The sequence below is a fragment of the Schistocerca gregaria genome, chromosome 2 (assembly GCF_023897955.1).
Source record: "Schistocerca gregaria isolate iqSchGreg1 chromosome 2, iqSchGreg1.2, whole genome shotgun sequence".
Taxonomy (NCBI): Eukaryota; Metazoa; Arthropoda; class Insecta; order Orthoptera; family Acrididae; genus Schistocerca; species Schistocerca gregaria.
Genome location: NC_064921.1, coordinates 993,919,701 through 993,940,378, shown reverse-complemented (window position 1 = coordinate 993,940,378; position 20,678 = coordinate 993,919,701). Strand labels below are relative to the sequence as shown.

At 43.2% G+C, this 20,678-nt stretch overlaps 1 protein-coding gene across 4 annotated transcripts in view; it reads left to right on the top strand.

Annotated features, from left to right (window-relative positions):
- LOC126335497 (acetylcholinesterase-like) overlaps nucleotides 1-20,678 on the top strand; it is a 2,358,475-nt gene that overhangs the window by 1,779,156 nt on the left and 558,641 nt on the right. For all 4 annotated transcript variants that reach the window (XM_049998832.1, XM_049998833.1, XM_049998831.1 and 1 more), the window contains 2 exons: nucleotides 8,989-9,305; nucleotides 15,007-15,465. In XM_049998832.1, coding sequence (XP_049854789.1) covers nucleotides 8,989-9,305; nucleotides 15,007-15,465 — 776 coding nt within the window. The remainder of the gene's footprint in view (nucleotides 1-8,988; nucleotides 9,306-15,006; nucleotides 15,466-20,678) is intronic.

The window sequence follows — 20,678 nt, the reverse complement described above, 5'->3', positions numbered from 1 at the left end:
TACATGTAGCAGACTTTTAAATATAAATAACTATTATAGGAACCAACTGTGATAGAATATGGATATCTGTGATAGAATATGGATAACTGTATTCGTCTTTTACTGTATCACAATTGGTTTCTGTTATAGTTATCTATATTTAAAAGTCTGCTACATGTATATATTTTTATATTGTAGATTTGAGGATGGGAATTACTGACTGAAACCGGTCATCGATAAAAGAATTTATATTGTGATCAAAGACTCGAATAAAAAACATTTAAAACATGTGCTGACATATAATCGGTGGAATTAGATCCACCCTTAAGATCCACATAGAAAGTGCTAATAATAATAATAATTGGAAGCTTCTCTCCTGACAAAGTAAGCCACACATTGTGTAAAAGCCAGTATAAAAAGTTTAAAAATAAGATCACATTTATAAATGGAAACCTTCCAGCATGAAAAAGCAATTAAATAATAACCGTAAGTGTAGGTAATTAATGAAATAGTGACAGTTAGTTAAAAAGTCGATAGCTGGTAACGCACCCGTAGAGGAATTTCAATGGCGTTACCCCGTGGGTTTTGTGTACGAAGGCCGCGCGGGGTAGCCGTGCAGTCTACGGCGTCTTGTCACGGTTCGCGCAGGTAACCCCCCCCCCCACCCCCTTTCCCCCTTCGAAGCTTCGAGTCCTCCCTCGGGCATGGGTGTGTATGTGTTGCTCTTAGCGTAAGTTAGTTTAAGTAGTGTGTAAGCCTAGGGAACGATGACCTCAGTAGTCTGGTCGTATTGAACCTTACCACAAATTTCCAATTTTCTGTACGAAGTTCTTGTTTTCTTTTGGCTGAATTTGCGTCAGAAGGCCCAGTCCCCTCGCCGCTGGTGGACGGCGCACGCAACCGCACGCCAAGCTACCAGGAGCTCGACGCTGCTCAAACTAGTAGGTTTTTACATACATCAAAATCAGAATTCAGGTTAAAAACATTCTGTTCATTCAGCTATAGCTCCGGTTACCGTTTTCTGTTTACATAAGTTTCCGTATCTTCGAATAGATTTCATCTTATCCTCTATGTTTCCTGCCGCATGTTTTTCTTTATCCAAAAGTGTACTGAAAACGCTGTTATTCCGGCTATATTTAGTCCCTCTAAAGGGAGCCTTGAAATTAATTCCCTTCCGACCTATATATACTTTGTCACAGTCCCGACAGTTTATCTTATAAACACCAGATACTAAATATTTCTTATCGTTGTTGGCACATTCGTGGCGTAGACTACAACCAACTGTGGTTTCCGTTTGGAACCAAATTTCTACCTTTATTTTTCCGAAACCTTGTGCAATTCTGTCGATTATAAATGTGAAATCCTGCCACCCTGAGGAACCTAAATTGGCATGCTCAGAACCATGATCAACAGAATGCTAAAACTACCACTCACCCCTAACGACGAAGTGGAAGAATCAAATATGATTACACAAGCAGCCAGGTAAACGGGTGTAAGGACCGTGTTGTAATGAAACTTTATAATAAACTGCACTCTCAAAATAGTGACAAGGAGGAAACGACAGATCCAGCGGGCAAGATGTTTTTGCTATATCATACAATGGTACATTTTCTGACGGCACTGCACAAATATTTAGAATCTGGTGTCTACAAGATCAACTGCCGAAGGAGTCATACAGGGAGGAATTCAAGACTCACTTTAGAGAGAGGCAAAATAAGATGTTTTGGATAAAGAAAAACGTACCGTGGAAAACGTAGAGGATAATGTGGAAGTGTCGCATAAGGTACCAAAGGGACAATTACTGACGCTACTCTTAGAAATGGAGATTTATGTACACAGAAAACGGCAACCGGAATTACGGCTGAGTGAACCGAATGAGTTTAACCTGAGTGCTTATTTTGATGTATTCAGAAACCTACCGATCGACGCAGCAGCTTGGCTTGCAGTTGCGTGCGCCGGCTACCGGCGGCGAGAGACTGCACCTTCTTGTGCGACGTCCGCTACAGGAAAACAAGAACTTCGTGCAGAGAAGTCACGAGGCAGCGCCGTTGAGATCCCATTCCAAATTTGTTATCGATTATGGACATTTTAACTGACAGTCACTGCTTCGTTAGTTACCTACACTGATGGTTATGGTTTAATTATTTTGTCATGACCGGCCGCTGTGGCCGAGAAGTTGTAGCCGCTTCAGTCCGGAACGGTGTGGCTACTACGGTCGCAGGTTCGAATCCTGCCTCGAGCATGGACGTGTGTGATGTCCGTAGGTTAGTTTGGTTTAAGTAGTTCTAAGTGTAGGGGACTGATGACCTCATATGTTAAGTCCCATTGTGCTTAGAGCCATTTTAGGTCATGCTGGAATGTTTCCATTTTTGGATGTTATTTTATTTTAAAACTTTTCACACTAGTTTTACACAATTGTGTGGTTTCTTTTCCAGGCGAAATGCTTCCCATCATTATTATTTGAACCTTTTATGTGGATTTGAAGTATGTATTTAATTCCACCTATTGCGTGTAAGGTCATGTTTCGTTGCCAAGTGCTCATTTTCGTGTGTTAAGAAAATTTTAATTAATGACGACGCATACTGCATTTCAACTATTAAATTGGCCTAACTGATGACTCAAGTACACTAACTATAGTGCCCGCTGCTGGTCTCAGTTATATTTATAAACATCAGACGCATCCAGGCCATCATCAGCGTTTACTATGTGACACATGTATAATTATGACGTTGATACCTCAAACAGAATTTTTTACGTTATGTGTGTCTGATGACTGTTCACTATTCTACATCTACATCTACATCCGTACTCCGCAAGCCACCTGACGGTGTGTGGCGGAGGGTACCCTGATGAGTACCTCTATCGGTTCTCCCTTCTATTCCAGTCTCGTATTGTACGTGGAAAGAAGGATTGTCGGTATGCTTCTGTGTGGGCTCTAATCTCTCTGATTTTATCCTCATGGTCTCTTCGCGAGATATACGTAGGAGGGAGCAATATACTGCTTGACTCTTCGGTGAAGGTATGTTCTCGAAACTTTAACAAAAGCCCGTACCGAGCTACTGAGCGTCTCTCCTGCAGAGTCTTCCACTGGAGTTTATCTATCATCTCCGTAACGCTTTCGCAATTACTAAATGATCCTGTAACGAAGCGCGCTGCTCTCCGTTGGATCTTCTCTATCTCTTCTATCAACCCTGCCTGGTGCGGATCCCACACTGCTGAGCAGTATTCAAGCATTGGGCGAACAAGCGTACTGTAACCTACTTCCTTTGTTGTCGGATTGCATTTCCTTAGGATATATTTCTTTTTATTTTTCTCGTGTACGACAAGGCTTGTTATGGATATTCCTTCAGCTAACAGAACTTAGATGTCTACACCACTACTTTTTATTTGTGACAGATCTGAGGATGGCAGAAGCAGAAATAGGTAATAGTGATTTATGAAAGTTTTGTGAGACAAGACGGCCTTTACAAATAAAGTGCCACAAAATGATCGCAGACTCATTTACAGACTTTGTCTTCAGTTGATAGCTCTGGTAGGTTTGTGATCAAAGAAAGCATAATGGGTAGATAACATTCCATCCGAATTTATCAAATCATTGGCTGAAACGACTAGTAAAGCTGGTGTGTAACATCTATAAGACTTTTATCCATAATGGATGCAGCTGAAATCCATGACTGTTTCTTTATAGGGTGCAATAATAATGACTATCACTCACGTGGTAGGCAATTATTATTCCACACTCTATGAAGCTGGCAACATAGCATCAGGTTTTCGGAAAATTATCATGCACACAATTTCGAAGTTAGACAGCACACCACACCATCAGCTTAATATGTCATGCATCCAAGCTGCGGACAAGGAAAACGTAGAGAAGAATGAAAAGGAAAACTGGACATCTGTTAGATGACGATCAGATTCCCTCTAGGAAACGTAAGGACACCAGAGGGGCAGTCCTGACTTTCATTTGATAATGGAAGTAACAATAAAGAAAAATTAAGATACTTTCATAGGATTTATCTGTTTGAAAAATGCATTTGACAATGTGAAATGATGCAAATATTCGAAATGTTCAGAAAAATCGGAGTAACATACGGGGAAAGACGGGTAACATATGTACAAGAGCCGGGAGGGAAGAATGGGATTAGAAGCCCAGGAATGAAGTTCTCGTATTAAAAAGGTTGTAAGACAGAGATCCAGCCTTTCGCTATATCTCTTTAGTCCGTACGTCGATGATGGAACGACGGAAATTAAAAAGAAAAAAGGTCATGAGTGCACTGAAATTCAGGTTGAAATGAAATCAGAGATAAGATTCGCTGATGACATTGATATCGTCAGTGAAAGTGAAAGTGAAGAAGAATGAGAGGAGCCCATGAATTTAATATTCAGTCTAATTAATAGAGAATAAGGATTTCAAGTAAACCAGAAGAAGACAAATGTAATGAGAAGTAGCAGAAATGAAAATAGCGAGAAACCTACAATCATATTTGGTGGTCACAAAGCAGACTAAATTAAGCAATTCAGCTACCTTGGGAGCAAAATAACCATGACGGGCGAACAAAGGACGACATGAAAACCAGGAAATCACATGCAATGAAGGCATTTATGGCCAAGACAAGTCTGTTGGTATCAAACATAGGCATTAACTTGAGGTAGAAGTTTCTGAGCATGTAAGTTTGGAGGACAAGATTGTATACTGGTGAATCGTAGTCAGTGGGAAAACCTAAGCCGAAGAAAATGGATGCTACTGCGATGTAGAGCAGCAGAAGAATGTAGAAAATTTAATGGACTGACAAGGAATGAGGACGTTCTCCTCAGAATCGGCGAAGAAAGCAAAATGGGGAGAACACTGATAAGAAGAACGAACAGAATGACAGGACATGTGTTAAGGCATAAAGGCATAACCTCCACATTACTTGAGGTACCTGTAGCCGGTGAAAATTGTAGGGAAGACTGATATTGGAATAGATCCAGCAGATAATTGAGGACGTTTGGTGCAAGTGATACTCTGGAATGAAGAAGTTGTAGCGGGAGACGGGAAAAAATTAAACTTAGCTATTGCGTCCAATTGCTTCTCCAAAACTTTCACTACCTCTGAAAAAATTACTGTTTCTCTAATTTCTTATTTCTGTTCCCTGATCCTTAATTCAGTTTCCAGATTTCTCATTGGTTTCTCTCACAGCTTACTCAGTAAACAAATTGAATAACAGCCCTGATTTGTACTTCCTTTCCGACTTCCACTTCACTATGTACTGATAGCTATTCACCGTGCATGTTAATGTACATGCGTGTGATTGACCATTAGCGTTTGTCTGTGCAACAATTTTGAGTTTTGAAATTTTGAATGTTCTAAGTGACAAATCGCAAATTTTCCAAGGCAATCAAGTACAATTTATGTTTTTTCACGTAACGTATTTGTATCCAAGAACTCGGAAGCTATTCTGATACCATAGAATACAGTGCCAGCCTGATCACTGCAAAAAATAATGAGGCACAGTAGTAAATAAACAAGTCATTGTGAACGATCTAGGCACTAAACCAGGGAAAGCCCACCCGGATACTAGCGCCTGTTGAAACACCCTCTTCCCGAACGGCGAACCGGCCGGCCCCGGTTCGAATCCGCCTGGCGGAATAAAAGTGAGAGCCGGTATGCCTACCGGACTGGATGTGTTCTTTAGGCGATTTCCCAGTCGCACTAGGTGAATACCTGAGTTCTACCCACGTTCCTCCTCAGATGCACGACACACAAATATTTAGAAAACTTTCCCACACCAGTAGAATTAACTCAAAGAACAGACAGATGGTGTCCACTATTTCCGTCCTAAGGAGTGAATAGGAGACTGAGGACCTTAGGTGTTTAGTCTGCTTAAACACATAATGATTTGTAGCAGCGGTACCTGTTTACTGACTGATAGTAAGTGCCGCTAAGGACGTTTTTGCTTCAGCTGCCATTAATACTGAAGCTCTACACTTGAATTATGATTATACAGTTCAAGAGATACATCAATAATGTTTTAAATGGTAGAACTGCAGTCAACAAAAACTTTTTCTGTCCCCTTAAATTTTTTTATGCGGGAATAACAACACTAAATTCAATAAAAACATCTTTCGCTGTTGACTTCTGTCTGAAATGAACACCCTTAGCTGCTTACAGGATTTGACATACGTCAACGGAAAATGATGAAAATGTGTGCCCCGACCGGAACTCGAACCCGGGATCTCCTGCTTACATGGCAGACGCTCTATCCACCTTTTTTTTTTTTTAATCCCGTTTTGTTCTACACTGTTCGTTGTCTTTGTTCGTTGCGGACGCCCCATGACACTCGTTCTGGTTGTTCGTTGATCCGTTTGCTCAGTTTTTTTATTACAGAAGGTAGCTAAACCCTCTGACCGAACACGCTCAGCTACCGTGCCGGCGTCCATCTGAGCCTCCGAGAACACAGTGGATAGCGCGACTGCAGGGATTTATCTCTGGCACGCCTCCCTCAAAACCCACATTCTCAACGTATTGTCCCGCACTACATTCGTAGTGCCCCCGCCCATTATACTCATTACTCGCGGCGCGTTGCCGATTCCCGTAAGAGATCGGGCACTGTTTTTACATTCGCACAGAAGAAGAAGATGGTCAAGTGGCCGGTGTGTCTTAAGTATATATTTTACTAAGATGGTATCCGTTCTTTCAGACAAGTCCGAAAGAACAGATACCATCTTAGTAAAACTTCTGTTCTTTGCACAACTCCCTTTTCGGGATCAGATGTTGTAAGGTTCACTGCAGAGCTCCGTGTGCTATTAAGGAAGAAAATACTTTTCATAATGTTTCCCAGAAACATGTCTTTCCTGTGCACACTTCTGCAACTTCGTTTTACAGTTTTCGAGACCCACTTCATCTTCTTCCATTCAACTTATGATTCATTGATGCAATCAAAGCATTACATGCTCTATGGCAAGCACACAATTTGTGCATCAACTAAATGGGGGATGTTTTGACGCATGCGACGTGAGAACCCAGAGGCAAGCAGCGCTTGGCACAAACATCATACACCATCTATTGATGAATGTTTTAAACAACTTCCCCACGATTCCCATTTGGAACAAGTCTAGGGGCATGAAGCAAAGTTCCAAAAACAGAGTAGCATAGAAAACGCGTTTTATGAAAGACACTTAGTGTGTGACATTTCCAACCTTCAGTTAATGCCTACAATGCTGGAAAAGGACGCACTGGAATGATTCACACTCGAGTCTCGTGTAATTTATGTGTTGATACGATAAAAATATACTTAACATGTGGGCTGCACTCCAGTTAGTCTATGATTATCCGCACTTGTATTTCAGTTGTTGGCTGACACAGTTTTGCAATAATTTAATGTTTTTCGTCCCATTATGCAAAGTTCACAATGGTTGCATGACACTCAGTTCCTGTTCACTTCTGCGGGCGTAACTGTCGACACGCCGATGTATGTACTCTCCTCGACACGATTAAAAAAGTAAATGTTTAGCTAGTCGTGTAATATTTTCATTTAGCGTAGACCTTTTCTTACATTACTGGTCTACACTAAAGCACCAAGTCTGCGAGTGTTCACATCTCCAGAAAATCGTCGGATGTACGAATATGAATCAACAAATAAGTCGCAAATGTCAGAATGCTGTGTATCGTTTCAAATTTCTCACCTATACGTATCTGGAAGGATGCAGCATATGCCACGTGGAACGTAGCCGATACGTGCTATTCTGTGGCCAATGATTGTTCGCCGACCAACGTGGCCGAGCTGTTCTAGGCGTTTCAGTCCGAAACCGAGCTGCTGCTACTGTCGCATGTTCGAATCCTGCCTCGGGCTTGGATGTGTGTGACGTCCGTAGGTTAGTTAGGTTAAGTAGTTCTAAATCTAGGGGACTGATGACGTCAGATGTTAAGTCCCATAGTGCTTAGAGCCATTTGACCCATTTGATTCTTCATCTGCGGTCATGCCAAGGTGGCAGGAGTGCTATGAGTATGTACCCGACTACAACAACGCGATATTTATGAGCCGAAGGACTGCACGCAGAGGACATCAGTAGCGAAAATCGGAATTGTATTTGGTGAAAATGTAAGTTCAGCTGAATACAGAAATTCAGCAAAGGGCAGGAAAGTCACAAACAAAAGGCATTCTAGCCGCTTTGTTCATGCAGTAATGGAACATTGTTTGCTCGTTTAGGAATATTTCGCTACACCCAGGGCACATAGGTCTTGTGGCTTACAGCAATTTAAGGAACCAAATGAGCTTGTTATTTCCAGACAGGTAACTCTTTACAAGCAAACGCTGCCACAAGAATTATATAGTGCAGGCTTTTGACGCCTTGTCGAACGATGAAATAAGTGTTTAATTTCACAAAGGAAGTATGTTGAAAAGAAAAAATAAATTTCAGACTGATACATGTGGCTCTGGTGTCTCATTCCCAGTTTGCGACTTACTTATTGACTCAATAACATACCGCGCGGGATTAGCCGAGCGGTCTTAGGCGTTGCAGTCATGGACTGTGCGGCTGGTCCCGGTGGAGGTTCGAGTCCTCTCTCGGGAAGGGGTGTGTGTGTTGGTTCATAGGATAATTTAGGTTAAGCAGTGTGTAAGCTTAGGGACTGATGACCTTAGCAGTTAAGTCCCTTAAGATTTCACACACACATGAACATTTGAACTCATTCCCGTATTTATTAATCGACAGGACACAACACAATACATTATTTATGTATCACTTAACACACAATATTCCTGATCTAATTTTTACATCTGACATGTCAATAATGTCTTTCAGCATGATTATGACTTAATTATTCAGACGCGAGCACGGGTCAACTCTCACTACTTTGGAACCGCAGCTCCTGTCATCGACAATTACAATACGGGCTTTTAGATGGAGAACGGTACTGATGAGGGGAGCAAACACAGATTTGATCATACTCTTACGAATGCCTCCAAAACTTGATAATAATAAGCCTCTGGGGGCGAGTGAGCAGTAATGGTGGCGACCCATTTGCAGGCCATAATGCAGTCCGGCTCGCCGACCGCGCCGTGGGCCATAATCGACCGCGAGGAGTCGATTCTGCGCGGGCTGCGGCTGGCCGAGGCGGTGGGCTGCCCGCACACCAAGGCGGAGATGCCGTCCGTCATCGACTGCCTGCGCCGCAAGAACGCCACCGAGCTCGTCAACAACGAGTGGGGCACGCTCGGCATCTGCGAGTTCCCCTTCGTGCCCATCATCGACGGCGCCATCCTCGACGAGACTCCCCAGCGCTCGCTGGCGGCCAAGAACTTCAAGAAGACCAACATCATGATGGGCAGCAACACCGAAGAGGGGTAACAACCAGCTACTACTCCCTACACTTTCACAATCAAATCGCAAGATCTCTGTGAGTGACGTATCTGGGGCATTGTTCTGGGAACCGTATCCATAGGGGCGCGGTTCTTTCATTTGTGGTAGGCGAAAACAGTGGGGAATGGTGACAGAAGTAGGTGAGAGAGAGAACGAGGTAGGAGTTTGGCGAGAGAGGAAAAAGTAATGCAAGAAGTGTTAGGGGTCACTAAATCGGGAAGGGTCGGAGATGTCTGAATGGAAATTAGAAAATCAAGATTGGAATGTGTTGCGCAACAGTTCCGCAAGCTCTGCTTCTCTGTGGTACGAAACACTTGACTTGTTTACGACTACTAGGTTAAGGGGGGTAGGACGTCAAACGGGCCGACTTGGAGCAGGAGAGTCACCACAGGACATTTTAATTTCTACTGTCTGTACTTTTAAAAATAAATTCATAAAACTTTGTCACCGCGACCAGGAAGAATTTGAGGATTCATACTCATCTCAGTGGAAGTTAAAAAAATACCTTTTTTTTTCAAGTGAAATTTCATAATTTTTTCACTTATTACTGGCTGCATTTGTTGCTATACGTACACTTTCCTTCCTAAGTAAGACAGTATCTTCGATGAATTTTTCATAGCATACAAACAGTAGTTACAAGTGTATGTTACTCTAGAATTTTCCAAATCTATTAAAAAACTGTGGAAAAATGGAGATAATTTACTATAAAACTTGAGTTTTTTCTAAACATGAAGTTTAATATGTAACAGTTCATTCATTTTTTCATAAATTAAATAACTCCTAGAGTTTCACACACCTGTAACTATGATGTGTATGCTGTCCAAAAGTCATCGAAGAATCTCTCTTACTTAGGAATAAAGTGTACCTATAGCAACAAATGCAACCAGTAGTAAGTGAAAAAATGATGGAGCTTCACATGTAAAAAATTGTATTTTGTTACGTTTTTGAGCCTCTACTGCTATAAATATGAATCCCGAATCCTTCCTGGTCATGCTGTTAAAGTTTTATGAATTAATTTTTAAAAGTATAGACAGTGGAAATTAAAATGTCCTGTGGTGCCTCTCCTGCTCCAAGTCGGCCCGTTTGACGTCCTATCCCCGTTAAGGGAAATGAGCCAACGCAATTAAAGCGTATCTACTACATTTTATATTTGTAGTTTTTCGCACCTTTTCACAGATCTAATATAAAAAATGAAAATGGAATGACATTGTTGCAAGCAATGCCGGTTTGGAATACGTGTTTTATGTATTTGGAATAACATCATACACTATAGATTTACAGAAATGTCTATCTTTCGCTGAAATGTAAAGTGATATTGATCCAAATAAACGACAAAAAACAGGCTAAACATCAATGTGGAGTTAACCAAAACGGTCGTGGATGGGGTAGTTTTCCGATCGGAGGGGTAGCGGCTCTCAGAGTCGCAGTTTCACTAGCCGTCAGTTACCCGATGTACGCCACCGGCGCTACAGAATAAATACCGACTGTCGATTCGTTATTACATAGTCTGTTTACATTAATTGTTAACTTCACAGTATTTCACGGTAACCTTGGCGATAAACAGTATGCCTCAATTGCGTTCCTGCCGTAGCTACAACGTAAGGGGGGAGGTGCGTGGCCATGCCCGTTATAGCTGCTGAGAGTATCAGAAAAGTATAATGGTTGGAATCATACATACTAACCTGCAGCGATCAGCGTAACTTAGGTCAGGGGGCGAAATACGGAACAATCTAACTGTATATGATCCATGGTAAGGCCAAGGCGGGTGTTTACTAACTCGTCGCTTGAGCTGTATGAAACGTACGCCGTCGGTTTCAGCTTGCAAGGCTTTAATTCAAACTGAAGTAAGCATGAGCTACTAGTACACTTAAATATTTTAAGCTATAATACATTTGAATGGTAATATACTTTCCAAGGTCTCTTCCTGACAAAAGCAAACCTAACAGGCGCTAGGCATTATTCGAAAGTGCGCTTACACCTGTGTGCCTTGTGGCTAGTCGTCTTGCGTCTGTGCTTGCCCCACGCTGCAGGGAGAGACACGCATCTCACCGTCTGGGGGGGTGGGGGGGGAGGGTAAGTCCCCTGCCCATCCGTAGGCACAGTTCAGAGGTCTGCACAACTTTACACCGGTGCATGCGCCTCCGCCTCTAACTGCAGCGGTTGCGCCCACCTAGTACGCACGGATAGTCACACATCTGTAAACATACCTTTAATGCCGACGTGGAGGTGCCCGCATGTTCCCGATGTGAGAGAATAGCCCCACACATCAGTTGATAGTTAATTTTTAGTGCCTGAGGTACAAAGTTAATGTTAAATCCACAATTATAGGTTTCGATGTTCAACAATTTTGAACTGGACTTCAGCGGAGTATATGTAAGGAATGACAAAGTCACTGACCTATTTCTATTTCATCATCATATCCATAGATTGTTTATTTAACGTTGTTGGCACTTCTGAAAGAGCTGCCAAGAACGTTTGTTTCTCAACCCATGGATCTGATGACATATATATAGGATAGAATTTTTCATGGAATTACAATGAAATCCAGACCTTTAGCTGGTTGCAGGCGTTGATAAATATCAATGGGTACCGTTGAAAAATGTATACCCCGATCGGGACTCGAACCCGGGACCTCCTGCTTAGATGGCAGACGCTCTATAGCACGCTCCCCGTGAGACCCGCATTTCCAACTTTCAGTCCACACACCACATTAGTAGCGCCCCTGTCCACTATACTCATTACTCGCAGCATTGTAATTTCATTCTTCGAGAGCTGCAAGATCACCAATGGTACCTGAACAGATTTTTGCGTGAACTGGAGCACAAAACGTTCCTTGTACACCACTTCAAAATGGCTAACCGGCAGCTTATGCAATGGTGATAACTTGTTTTAAAAGTCAAATGTGACGATGATGTATTTTGAAAGAATAATCGGTCAAATTACACATTATATGTACGCTGCCTAAATGTGTTGACCGAAAACCATCGCTCATGAAGTATACGGGAGCTGGAGTGCCATGATTCCATCACGTTCATAATGAATAAGGTAATAAAATATAAAATTAAGAGAACAGCGAATCAAATCAAACCTTATTTTATTGACTCTTTAGAGTAACTGTGTAATTTATCTGTTTTTGTATTCATTATCCACTACAGATTATTGTCCGAAGACTAGATTTATGCATCTCTCCACTGCAACATTTCCTCTGAAAGCCTTTTCATCTGGCCTACTCTGCAACATACAACGATTTGAACTTGTTGACTGTGTCCAAAGCTTGTTCTACCTCTCCAATTTTACCCTCCACCCCCCCCCCCCCCCCAACTACATGCCTCTACTACCAACTGACGATTCCTTGATGCCTCAGGATGTGTTCTAGCAAGCGATACCGTCTCTTAATTATGTTTTACCGTAAACTTCATTTCTACACAATACCATTAAGGGTCTCCTCATTAAGCATTCGATCTACCAATCTAATCTACAACGTGTGTCTTAGCTCCCAGTTTCGAAAATGTGCATTCCCTTCTTCTTCCACATTGCACTACTGTAGAAGTCTGCAGACCAGGCAGAGATACATTAGAAACGACTTTTAACACTTAGATTTATGCTGCACATTACAACATTTGTCTTTTTCAGAATCTCCACTCTAGCTCTTTCTAATCTGCGTTTTCCATCCTCCTTTACGTTGTACACTAGTAGCGATATTCGTCTATTACTATTACTGTCTCATCGCCTGATTTAATTCGACTACATTCCTGTGTCCTTATTTTCTACAACTACATCTACATTTATACTCCACAACGTACCCAAAGGTGTGTGTCGGAGGGCACTTTACGTGCCACTGTCACTACCTCCCTTTCCTTTTCCAGCCGCGTACGGTTCGCGGGAAGAACAACTGCCGGAAAGCCTCCGTGCCCACTCGAATCTCTCTAATTTTACAATCGTGAACTCCTCGGGAGTTATAAGTAGGGGGAAGAAATATATTCGATACCTCAACCAGAAACGCAGCCTCTAGAAACCTGGACAGCAAGCTACACCGCGATGCAGAGCGCCTCTCTTGCAGAGTCTGCCACTTGAGTTTGCTAACCATCTCTGTAACGCTATCAAACTTACCAAAAACCCTGTGACGAATCGCGCCGCTCTTTTTTGTATCTTACGTCAACTCGACCTGGTACCGATCCCACACTGATGAGCAATTTTCAAGTATAAGTCGAACGAGTGTTTTGTAAGCCACCTCCTTTGTTGATGGACTAAATTTTCTAAGGACTCTCCCAATGAATCTCAACCTGGCACTGCATTACCAGCAATTAATTTTATACGATCATTCCACTTCAAATCGTTCCGCACGCATACTCCCAGATATTTTACAGAAGTAACTCCTACCAGCGTTTGTTCCGCTATAATATAGTCATGCAATAAAGGATCCTTCTTTCTATGTATTCGCAATACATTTCATTTTTCTATGTTAAGGGTCAGTTGCCACTCCCTGCACCAAGTGCCTATCCGCTGCAGATCTTCCTACATTTTTCTGCTATTTTCTAATGCTGCAACGTCTCTGTATACTACAGCATCATCCGCGAAAATCTGCATGGAACTTCCGCCACTATCTACTACGTCATTTATATATATTGTGAAAAGCAGTGGTCCCATAACACTCCCCTGTGGCACGCCAGAGGTTACTTTAACGTCTGTAGACGTCTCTCCATTGATAACAACATGCTGTGTTCTGTTTGCTAAAAACTCTTCAATCCAGCCACACAGCTGGTCTGATATTCTGTAGGTTCTTACTTTGTTTATCAAGCGACAGTGCGGAACTGTATCGAACGCCTTCCGGAAGTCAAGGAAAATAGCATCTACCTGGGAGCCTGTATCTAATATTTTCTGGGTCTCATGAACAAATAAAACGAATTGGGTCTCACACTATCGCTGTTTCCGGAATCCATGTTGATTCCTACAGAGTAGATTCTTGGTTACCAGAAATGACATGTTACGCGAGGAAAAAAAACAAGAGATCGATGTCAGAGATATAGGAGCATCTGTTAGACGACCCTTCTTGAAAACTGGAACTACCTGTGCTCATTTGCAATCATTTGGAAACTTCCGTTCGTCTAGAGACTTGCAGTTATTTTTGTGGATAATAAACGTTGTTTAAGACCCTACATTCCGTTCAACTGATGTTGCAGCCTTTGCAGTTTCTGACAGTATTACAGCGTCTTTGCCATTCCCGACTGTATTACAGCATCAGCGAGATGCCTCAATGTCTTTTTTATTTTTTTTATTTTTACCTACTTCTTGCTTTGAACTTAACATCCAGTTTCAAACATCTCTTCGATTTCGTTTACTGGTAACGCAGTGTGGCAACGGGAATATGTTACAGTCAACTCTCACTCCTGTCCCGAACAAATCTCTGCCTTCTTGTTCTTTTACACTTGTAACTGCAGTCTGGCTTCGGTTCCGGCTGATGTGGAAGAGCAGTTCTAGGCGCTACAGTCTGGAATCGCGCGACTGCTACGGTCGCAGGTTCGAATCCTCCCTCGGGCATGAATGTGTGTGATGTTCGTAGGTTAGTTAGGTTTAAGTAGTTCTAAGTTCTAGGGGACTGATAACCTCAGAAGTTGAGTCCCGTAGTGCTCAGAGCCATTTGAACCATTTATTGGACGAGTTGTAGATACCCTGACGCTCCCGCAGGTACTACTTCATCATCTACTACCTGACGGAGCTGTTCCGCAAGGAGGAGGACGTGTACGTGAGCCGCGACGAGTACCTCAAGGCGGTGCGGGAGCTCAACCCGTACGTCAACAACGTGGCGCGCCAGGCGATCGTCTTCGAGTACACCGACTGGGCCAACCCGGACGACCCGATCGGCAACCGCGACGCCCTGGACAAGATGGTGGGCGACTACCACTTCACGTGCAACGTGAACGAGTTCGCGCACCGCTACGCGGAGACGGGCAACAACGTGTACATGTACTACTTCAAGCACCGCTCCGCCGGCAACCCGTGGCCCTCGTGGACGGGCGTCATGCACGGCGACGAGATCAACTACGTGTTCGGCGAGCCGCTGGACCCGCGCAAGGGCTACACGCCGCACGAGGTCGAGCTGAGTCGCCGCATGATGCGCTACTGGGCCAACTTCGCCAAGACGGGGTGAGTACACGCCGTCCGCTCCGCTTCTGGGCGGCGTAGGGCCACATAGCGTTCCAATAGTTCTAAGTGATGCACGCCATTCAGCGAACCGACTGACTAAATAGACTTCCGCGTACAGTATCTTGCTGTCTTTCGTTTGCTGGCGCCCTGTCACTCGGTTTCGCAGGTTCGGCACGGCTAGGAACGGATTTGGCAAGGTTAGTTGTAAGGGGTCGCCGGATGCCCTTCCTGCCACCGCCCAGTACACACCCCCACCCCCCCCCCCCACCCCCCGCCGCGACGGAATTAGTGTACCCCAGCTGTCTGCTTCTGGTGTAATCCATGAAATAGTGACAACGTGATCATATGTCTGCGAGTCGTGGGGACCAGTCCGGTATTCACCTAGTGAGATGTGGAAAACCGCCTAAAAACTACATGCAGGCTGGCCGACACACCAGCCGACGCCGGTAATTAGGCGGGCGGATTCGATCTGGGGCCTGTGCGCCGACCCGAGTCCAGGAAGCAGCGCATTAGCGGGTATCTTCCGTGTACAGTATGCTGACCCTTTATTGCCGGCCATAGCTGCACGTTGTGGAATCCTGACGCCACCAAAGAAAGACAGTGATATGAACATTGTCCGATTTTTATTTCTATCCTGATGTGTTAGTTGAACTGTTACACTGGGGTCGTAAAATAATGCTTCTGCGATTTCCTCAGATGCGAAAGGGAATCTCATTATAAACTATATTTCCATTGGTCAAACCGTTACGAGACCATTCTACGGTAACATCGTGGACCAACTATTGCAAAATATACACGAACAAAGGTAAGGTTTGGCAAGGAAGAAAATCATCATTCATCAAAACAGTGCGAACCCACAGACAACTCTCGTTTATGTGGCAAAAACACGTGAAGTAAAATACACTACTGGCCATTAAAATGGCTACACCAAGAAGAAATTCAGACTATAAACCGGTATTCATTGAACAAATATATTATGCTAGAACTGACATCTGATTACATTTTCACGCAGTTTGGGTGCATAGATCCTGGGAAAACCAGTACCCAGAGCAACCACCTCTGGCCGTAATAACGGCCTTGATACGCCTGGGCATTAAGTCAAAGAGAGCTTGGATGGCGTGTACAGGTACAGCTGTCCATGCAGCTTCAACACGATACCACAGTTCATCAAGAGTAGTGACTGCCGTATTGTGACGAGCCTGTTGCTCGGCCACCATTGACCAGACGTTTTCAGCTGGTGAGAGAGCTGGAGAATGTGGTGGCCAGGGCAGCAGTCAAACATTTTCTGTATCCAGAAAGGTCCGTACAGGACCTGCAACATGCGGTCAAGCATTATCCTGCTGAAATGTAGGGTTTCGCAGGGTTCGAATGAAGGTTAGAGCCACGGGTGGTGACACATCTGAAATGTAACGTCCACTGTTCAAAGTGCCGTGAATGCGAACAAGAGGTGACCGAGACGTGTAACCACTGGCACCCCATACCATCACGCCGGCTGATACGCCAGTGTGCGGTCACCGCGATGTCGGCAAACACGGATGCGACCATCATGATGCTGGAAACAGGACCTGGATTCGTCCTAAAAAATGAAGTTTTTCCATTCGTGCAGCCAGGTTCGTCGTTGAGTACACCAACGCGGGCGCTCCTATCTGTGATGCAGCGTCAAGGGTAGCCGCAGATATGGTCTCCGAGCTGATAATCCATGCTGCTTCAAACTTCGTCTAACTGTTCATACAGATGTTTGTTGTCTTGCAAACGTCTCCATTTGTTGACTCAGGGATAGAGACGTGGCTCCACGATCCGTTACAGCCATGCATGTAACATACCTATCACTTCGACTGCTAGTGATACGAGGCCTTTGGGATCCAGCACGACGTTCCGTATTACCCTCCTCAACCCACCGATTCCTTATTCTGCTAACAATCATTGGATTTCTACCAACACTAGCAACAATGTCGCGATACGATAAACCGAAATCGCGATAGGCTACAATCCGACCTTTATCAAAGACGGAAACGTGTTGGTACACATTTCTCCTCCTTACACGAGGCATCACAACAACGTTTCACCTGGCAACGCCGATCAACTGCTGTTAGTGTATGAGAAATCGGTTGGAAACTTTCCTCATGTCAGCACGTTGTGGGTGTCGCCACTGGCGCCAACCTTATGTGAATGCTCTGTAAAGCTAATCATTTGCATAACACAGCATCTACTTCCTGTCTGTGAAATTTCGCGAGCGTAGCACGTCATCTTCGGGGTGTAGCAATTTTATTGGCCCGTGGCGTACGAATTGCTTCGAGACCCATCTTATCCCGCTTTCTTCGCCTGATTTAGCTCCATCAATTTTCCATCTCGTACCCATATTCGAAATTTTCATCGGTGGACAGATATTTCGTTCAAACGAGTACTAACACCAAAATAAAAGTATTTTGGAGGCCTGGAGGATTCTAATTTTCGATATGGTATCCATTCATCGGAACATCTCTGGACCAAGTGCATTATTGTTCAGAGAGACTACACTGAATATTCGTTTGTTTTTATTCTTCAGTCTACCCTTTTTACGTTGCCTCTAGATTCGGAAGAAGCCAGTTGGGATACTCTTGGTCAAAGGATTATTATCGCCAGTATATGGCTCGCAAGCAATTTGTGTTTATCGCATTGAATGTCTGATGAAAATGGAAGGGTTGCTTTTCGAGTTTTAAGAGTAGTGGCACACCACAAATTGCCATGTAGCCGAGACAGTTTTTGAAGATGTCATTCCACCTCCGGAAGAGGACTTCTCCAAACACTTAGAGTGGTTCAACAGAATTTTCTCTGTGTAAGAAACAACGTACTAGGAGATATCTCATTACACGTGAAGCTCATTACACAGGCAAATGCAGAATTGCGGATGTCAACAAACGACCTGATTCTCTCACACTTCTGCATGTGCAGAAGTTTCACGTTCTATGTATACCCGGAAGCTAGTGTTCTTCCACAACTGTTCCTCGCTATGACGAAAATCTAAATATTACAAATGGGTTGGTTACGAATATTTTATGCGATCACTACGTACACGTCTTCAATGTGAGAGGATCAATAGTCATCTGCCATCGGCGTCATTTGTTTATTAAATATTTGATGCTACATTTATTATAACTCTTTCGTTGTGGTGATGTTTTGCATAACGCTCTGGTGTAGATCCGTTGAAATTATTTTTTTCATACCTCTTTTCACTACTTTAACCCACGTCACCAGAATGCCAAACATCTAAACAAGTACTCCGATTAGACTTTTCCTCCGTAAGAAATCCATAATGATCGCTGACCCAAACAAGGAATTTATTGCCTTTATTAATAAACGTTTAAGAGCTGTAGCCTTTTTTGTATGGCGATTTGATATTAACTTTTTAAAACTTTCGTACTTCATGGATTCATAGGACTATGGCAGTTGAGGCTACACGACTGTTGAGTTATTTCTTAATACTCGTGTAATGCATGCCATGGTAATTAATGGCGGCCCTTTCCAAGAATCCTTCGAGTGGAAACTAACTTCACAGTTTCACAATTACGTCTCTGAAAATACCGTATTACAATTCAGTGATTCTGTAAATTATACAGTTCGTAGGAACAAGTGCTGTTTCTAAAGCCTTGAAAGCATGCCAAAGGTCTACAGTAGTACTATACAAGCTACAGGTTCCATGCTTTAAACAATCACAGTCCTCATGAAGGTTTTCGAGAATTTGAAGAACGACAATATATACACAGAAGGTACACAACAGTACAATATATAATGCTATATGCCATGGGGATTGGGGCACGTTTATAATTTTGGATTACAATGTCCAACACACACATATGGCATTTATTAGAACAACCGAGAAAATTTTCTCGATCTGGAGATTATGAAATAAAATTTAAATGGGAAGAAATTTTAAAACGAGATTCCGTTAACAGATGAATAATGATGAAAATAATCCATCAGCGTTTTGTACACATATAACAGTGCAAAATCAGGAAGCGACAGACACATCACAGTGCATGTCAGTTTTACACATAGCTGTTAAAAGCAGATATCAAATCTACCCCACAGAAGTGGAAATTAGTAGTCACATCAAACAAAGATCAGAGTAATATTCTAAACGAAGAAACGTACCTAAAACACAAGAAGAATTTTGAAAAATGTACACACGTCCCCGTCCAAAGGTGAAATAACCTCCTTTTCTAAACAGAGCAGAATTGTGAGGTAAAATTTCCAAAACTATCAAAATCATCTGCTCCATCATTCCTGCAAGTTTGTAGCATCGTCACAGAATTACCATGTACTACCATGAAATCTGATATATATATATATATACAGGGTGTTTCAAAAATGACCGGTATATTTGAAACGGCAATACAAACTAAACGTGCAGCGATAGAAATACACCGTTTGTTGCATTATGCTTGGGACAACAGTACATTTTCAGGCACACAAACTTTCGAAATTACAGTAGTTACAATTGTCAACAACAGATGGCGCTGCGGTCTGGGAAACTCTATAGTACGATATTTTAAACATATCCACCATGCGTAGCAATAATATGGCGTAGTCTCTGAATGAAATTACCCGAAACCTTTGACAACGTGTCTGGCGGAATGGCTTCACATGCAGATAAGATGTACTGCTTCAGCTGTTCAATTGTTTCTGGATTCTGGCGGTACACCTGGTCTTTCAAGTGTCCCCACAGAAAGAAGTCACAGGGGTTCATGTCTGGCAAATAGTTAGTCCAATCCACGCCGCCTCCTGTATGTTTCGGATAGCCCAAAGCAATCACACGATCATCGAAATATTCATTCAGGAAATTAAAGACGTCGGCCGTGCAATGTGGCCGGGCACCATCTTGCATAAACCACGAGGTGTTCGCAGTGTCGTCTAAGGCAGTTTGTACCGCCACAAATTCACGAAGAATGTCCAGATAGCGTGATGCAGTAATCGTTTCGGATCTGAAAAATGGGCCAATGATTCCTTTGGAAGAAATGGCGGCCCAGACCAGTACTTTTTGAGAATGCAGGGACGATGGGACTACAACATGGGGCTTTTCGGTTCCCCATATGCGCCAGTTCTGTTTATTGACGAAGCCGTCCAGGTCAGTAAACCAAATGCTGCCCACATGCATATCGCCGTCATCAATCCTGTGCACTATGTCGTTAGCGAATATCTCTCATACAGCAGTAGTAACGGCGCTGAGGGGTTGC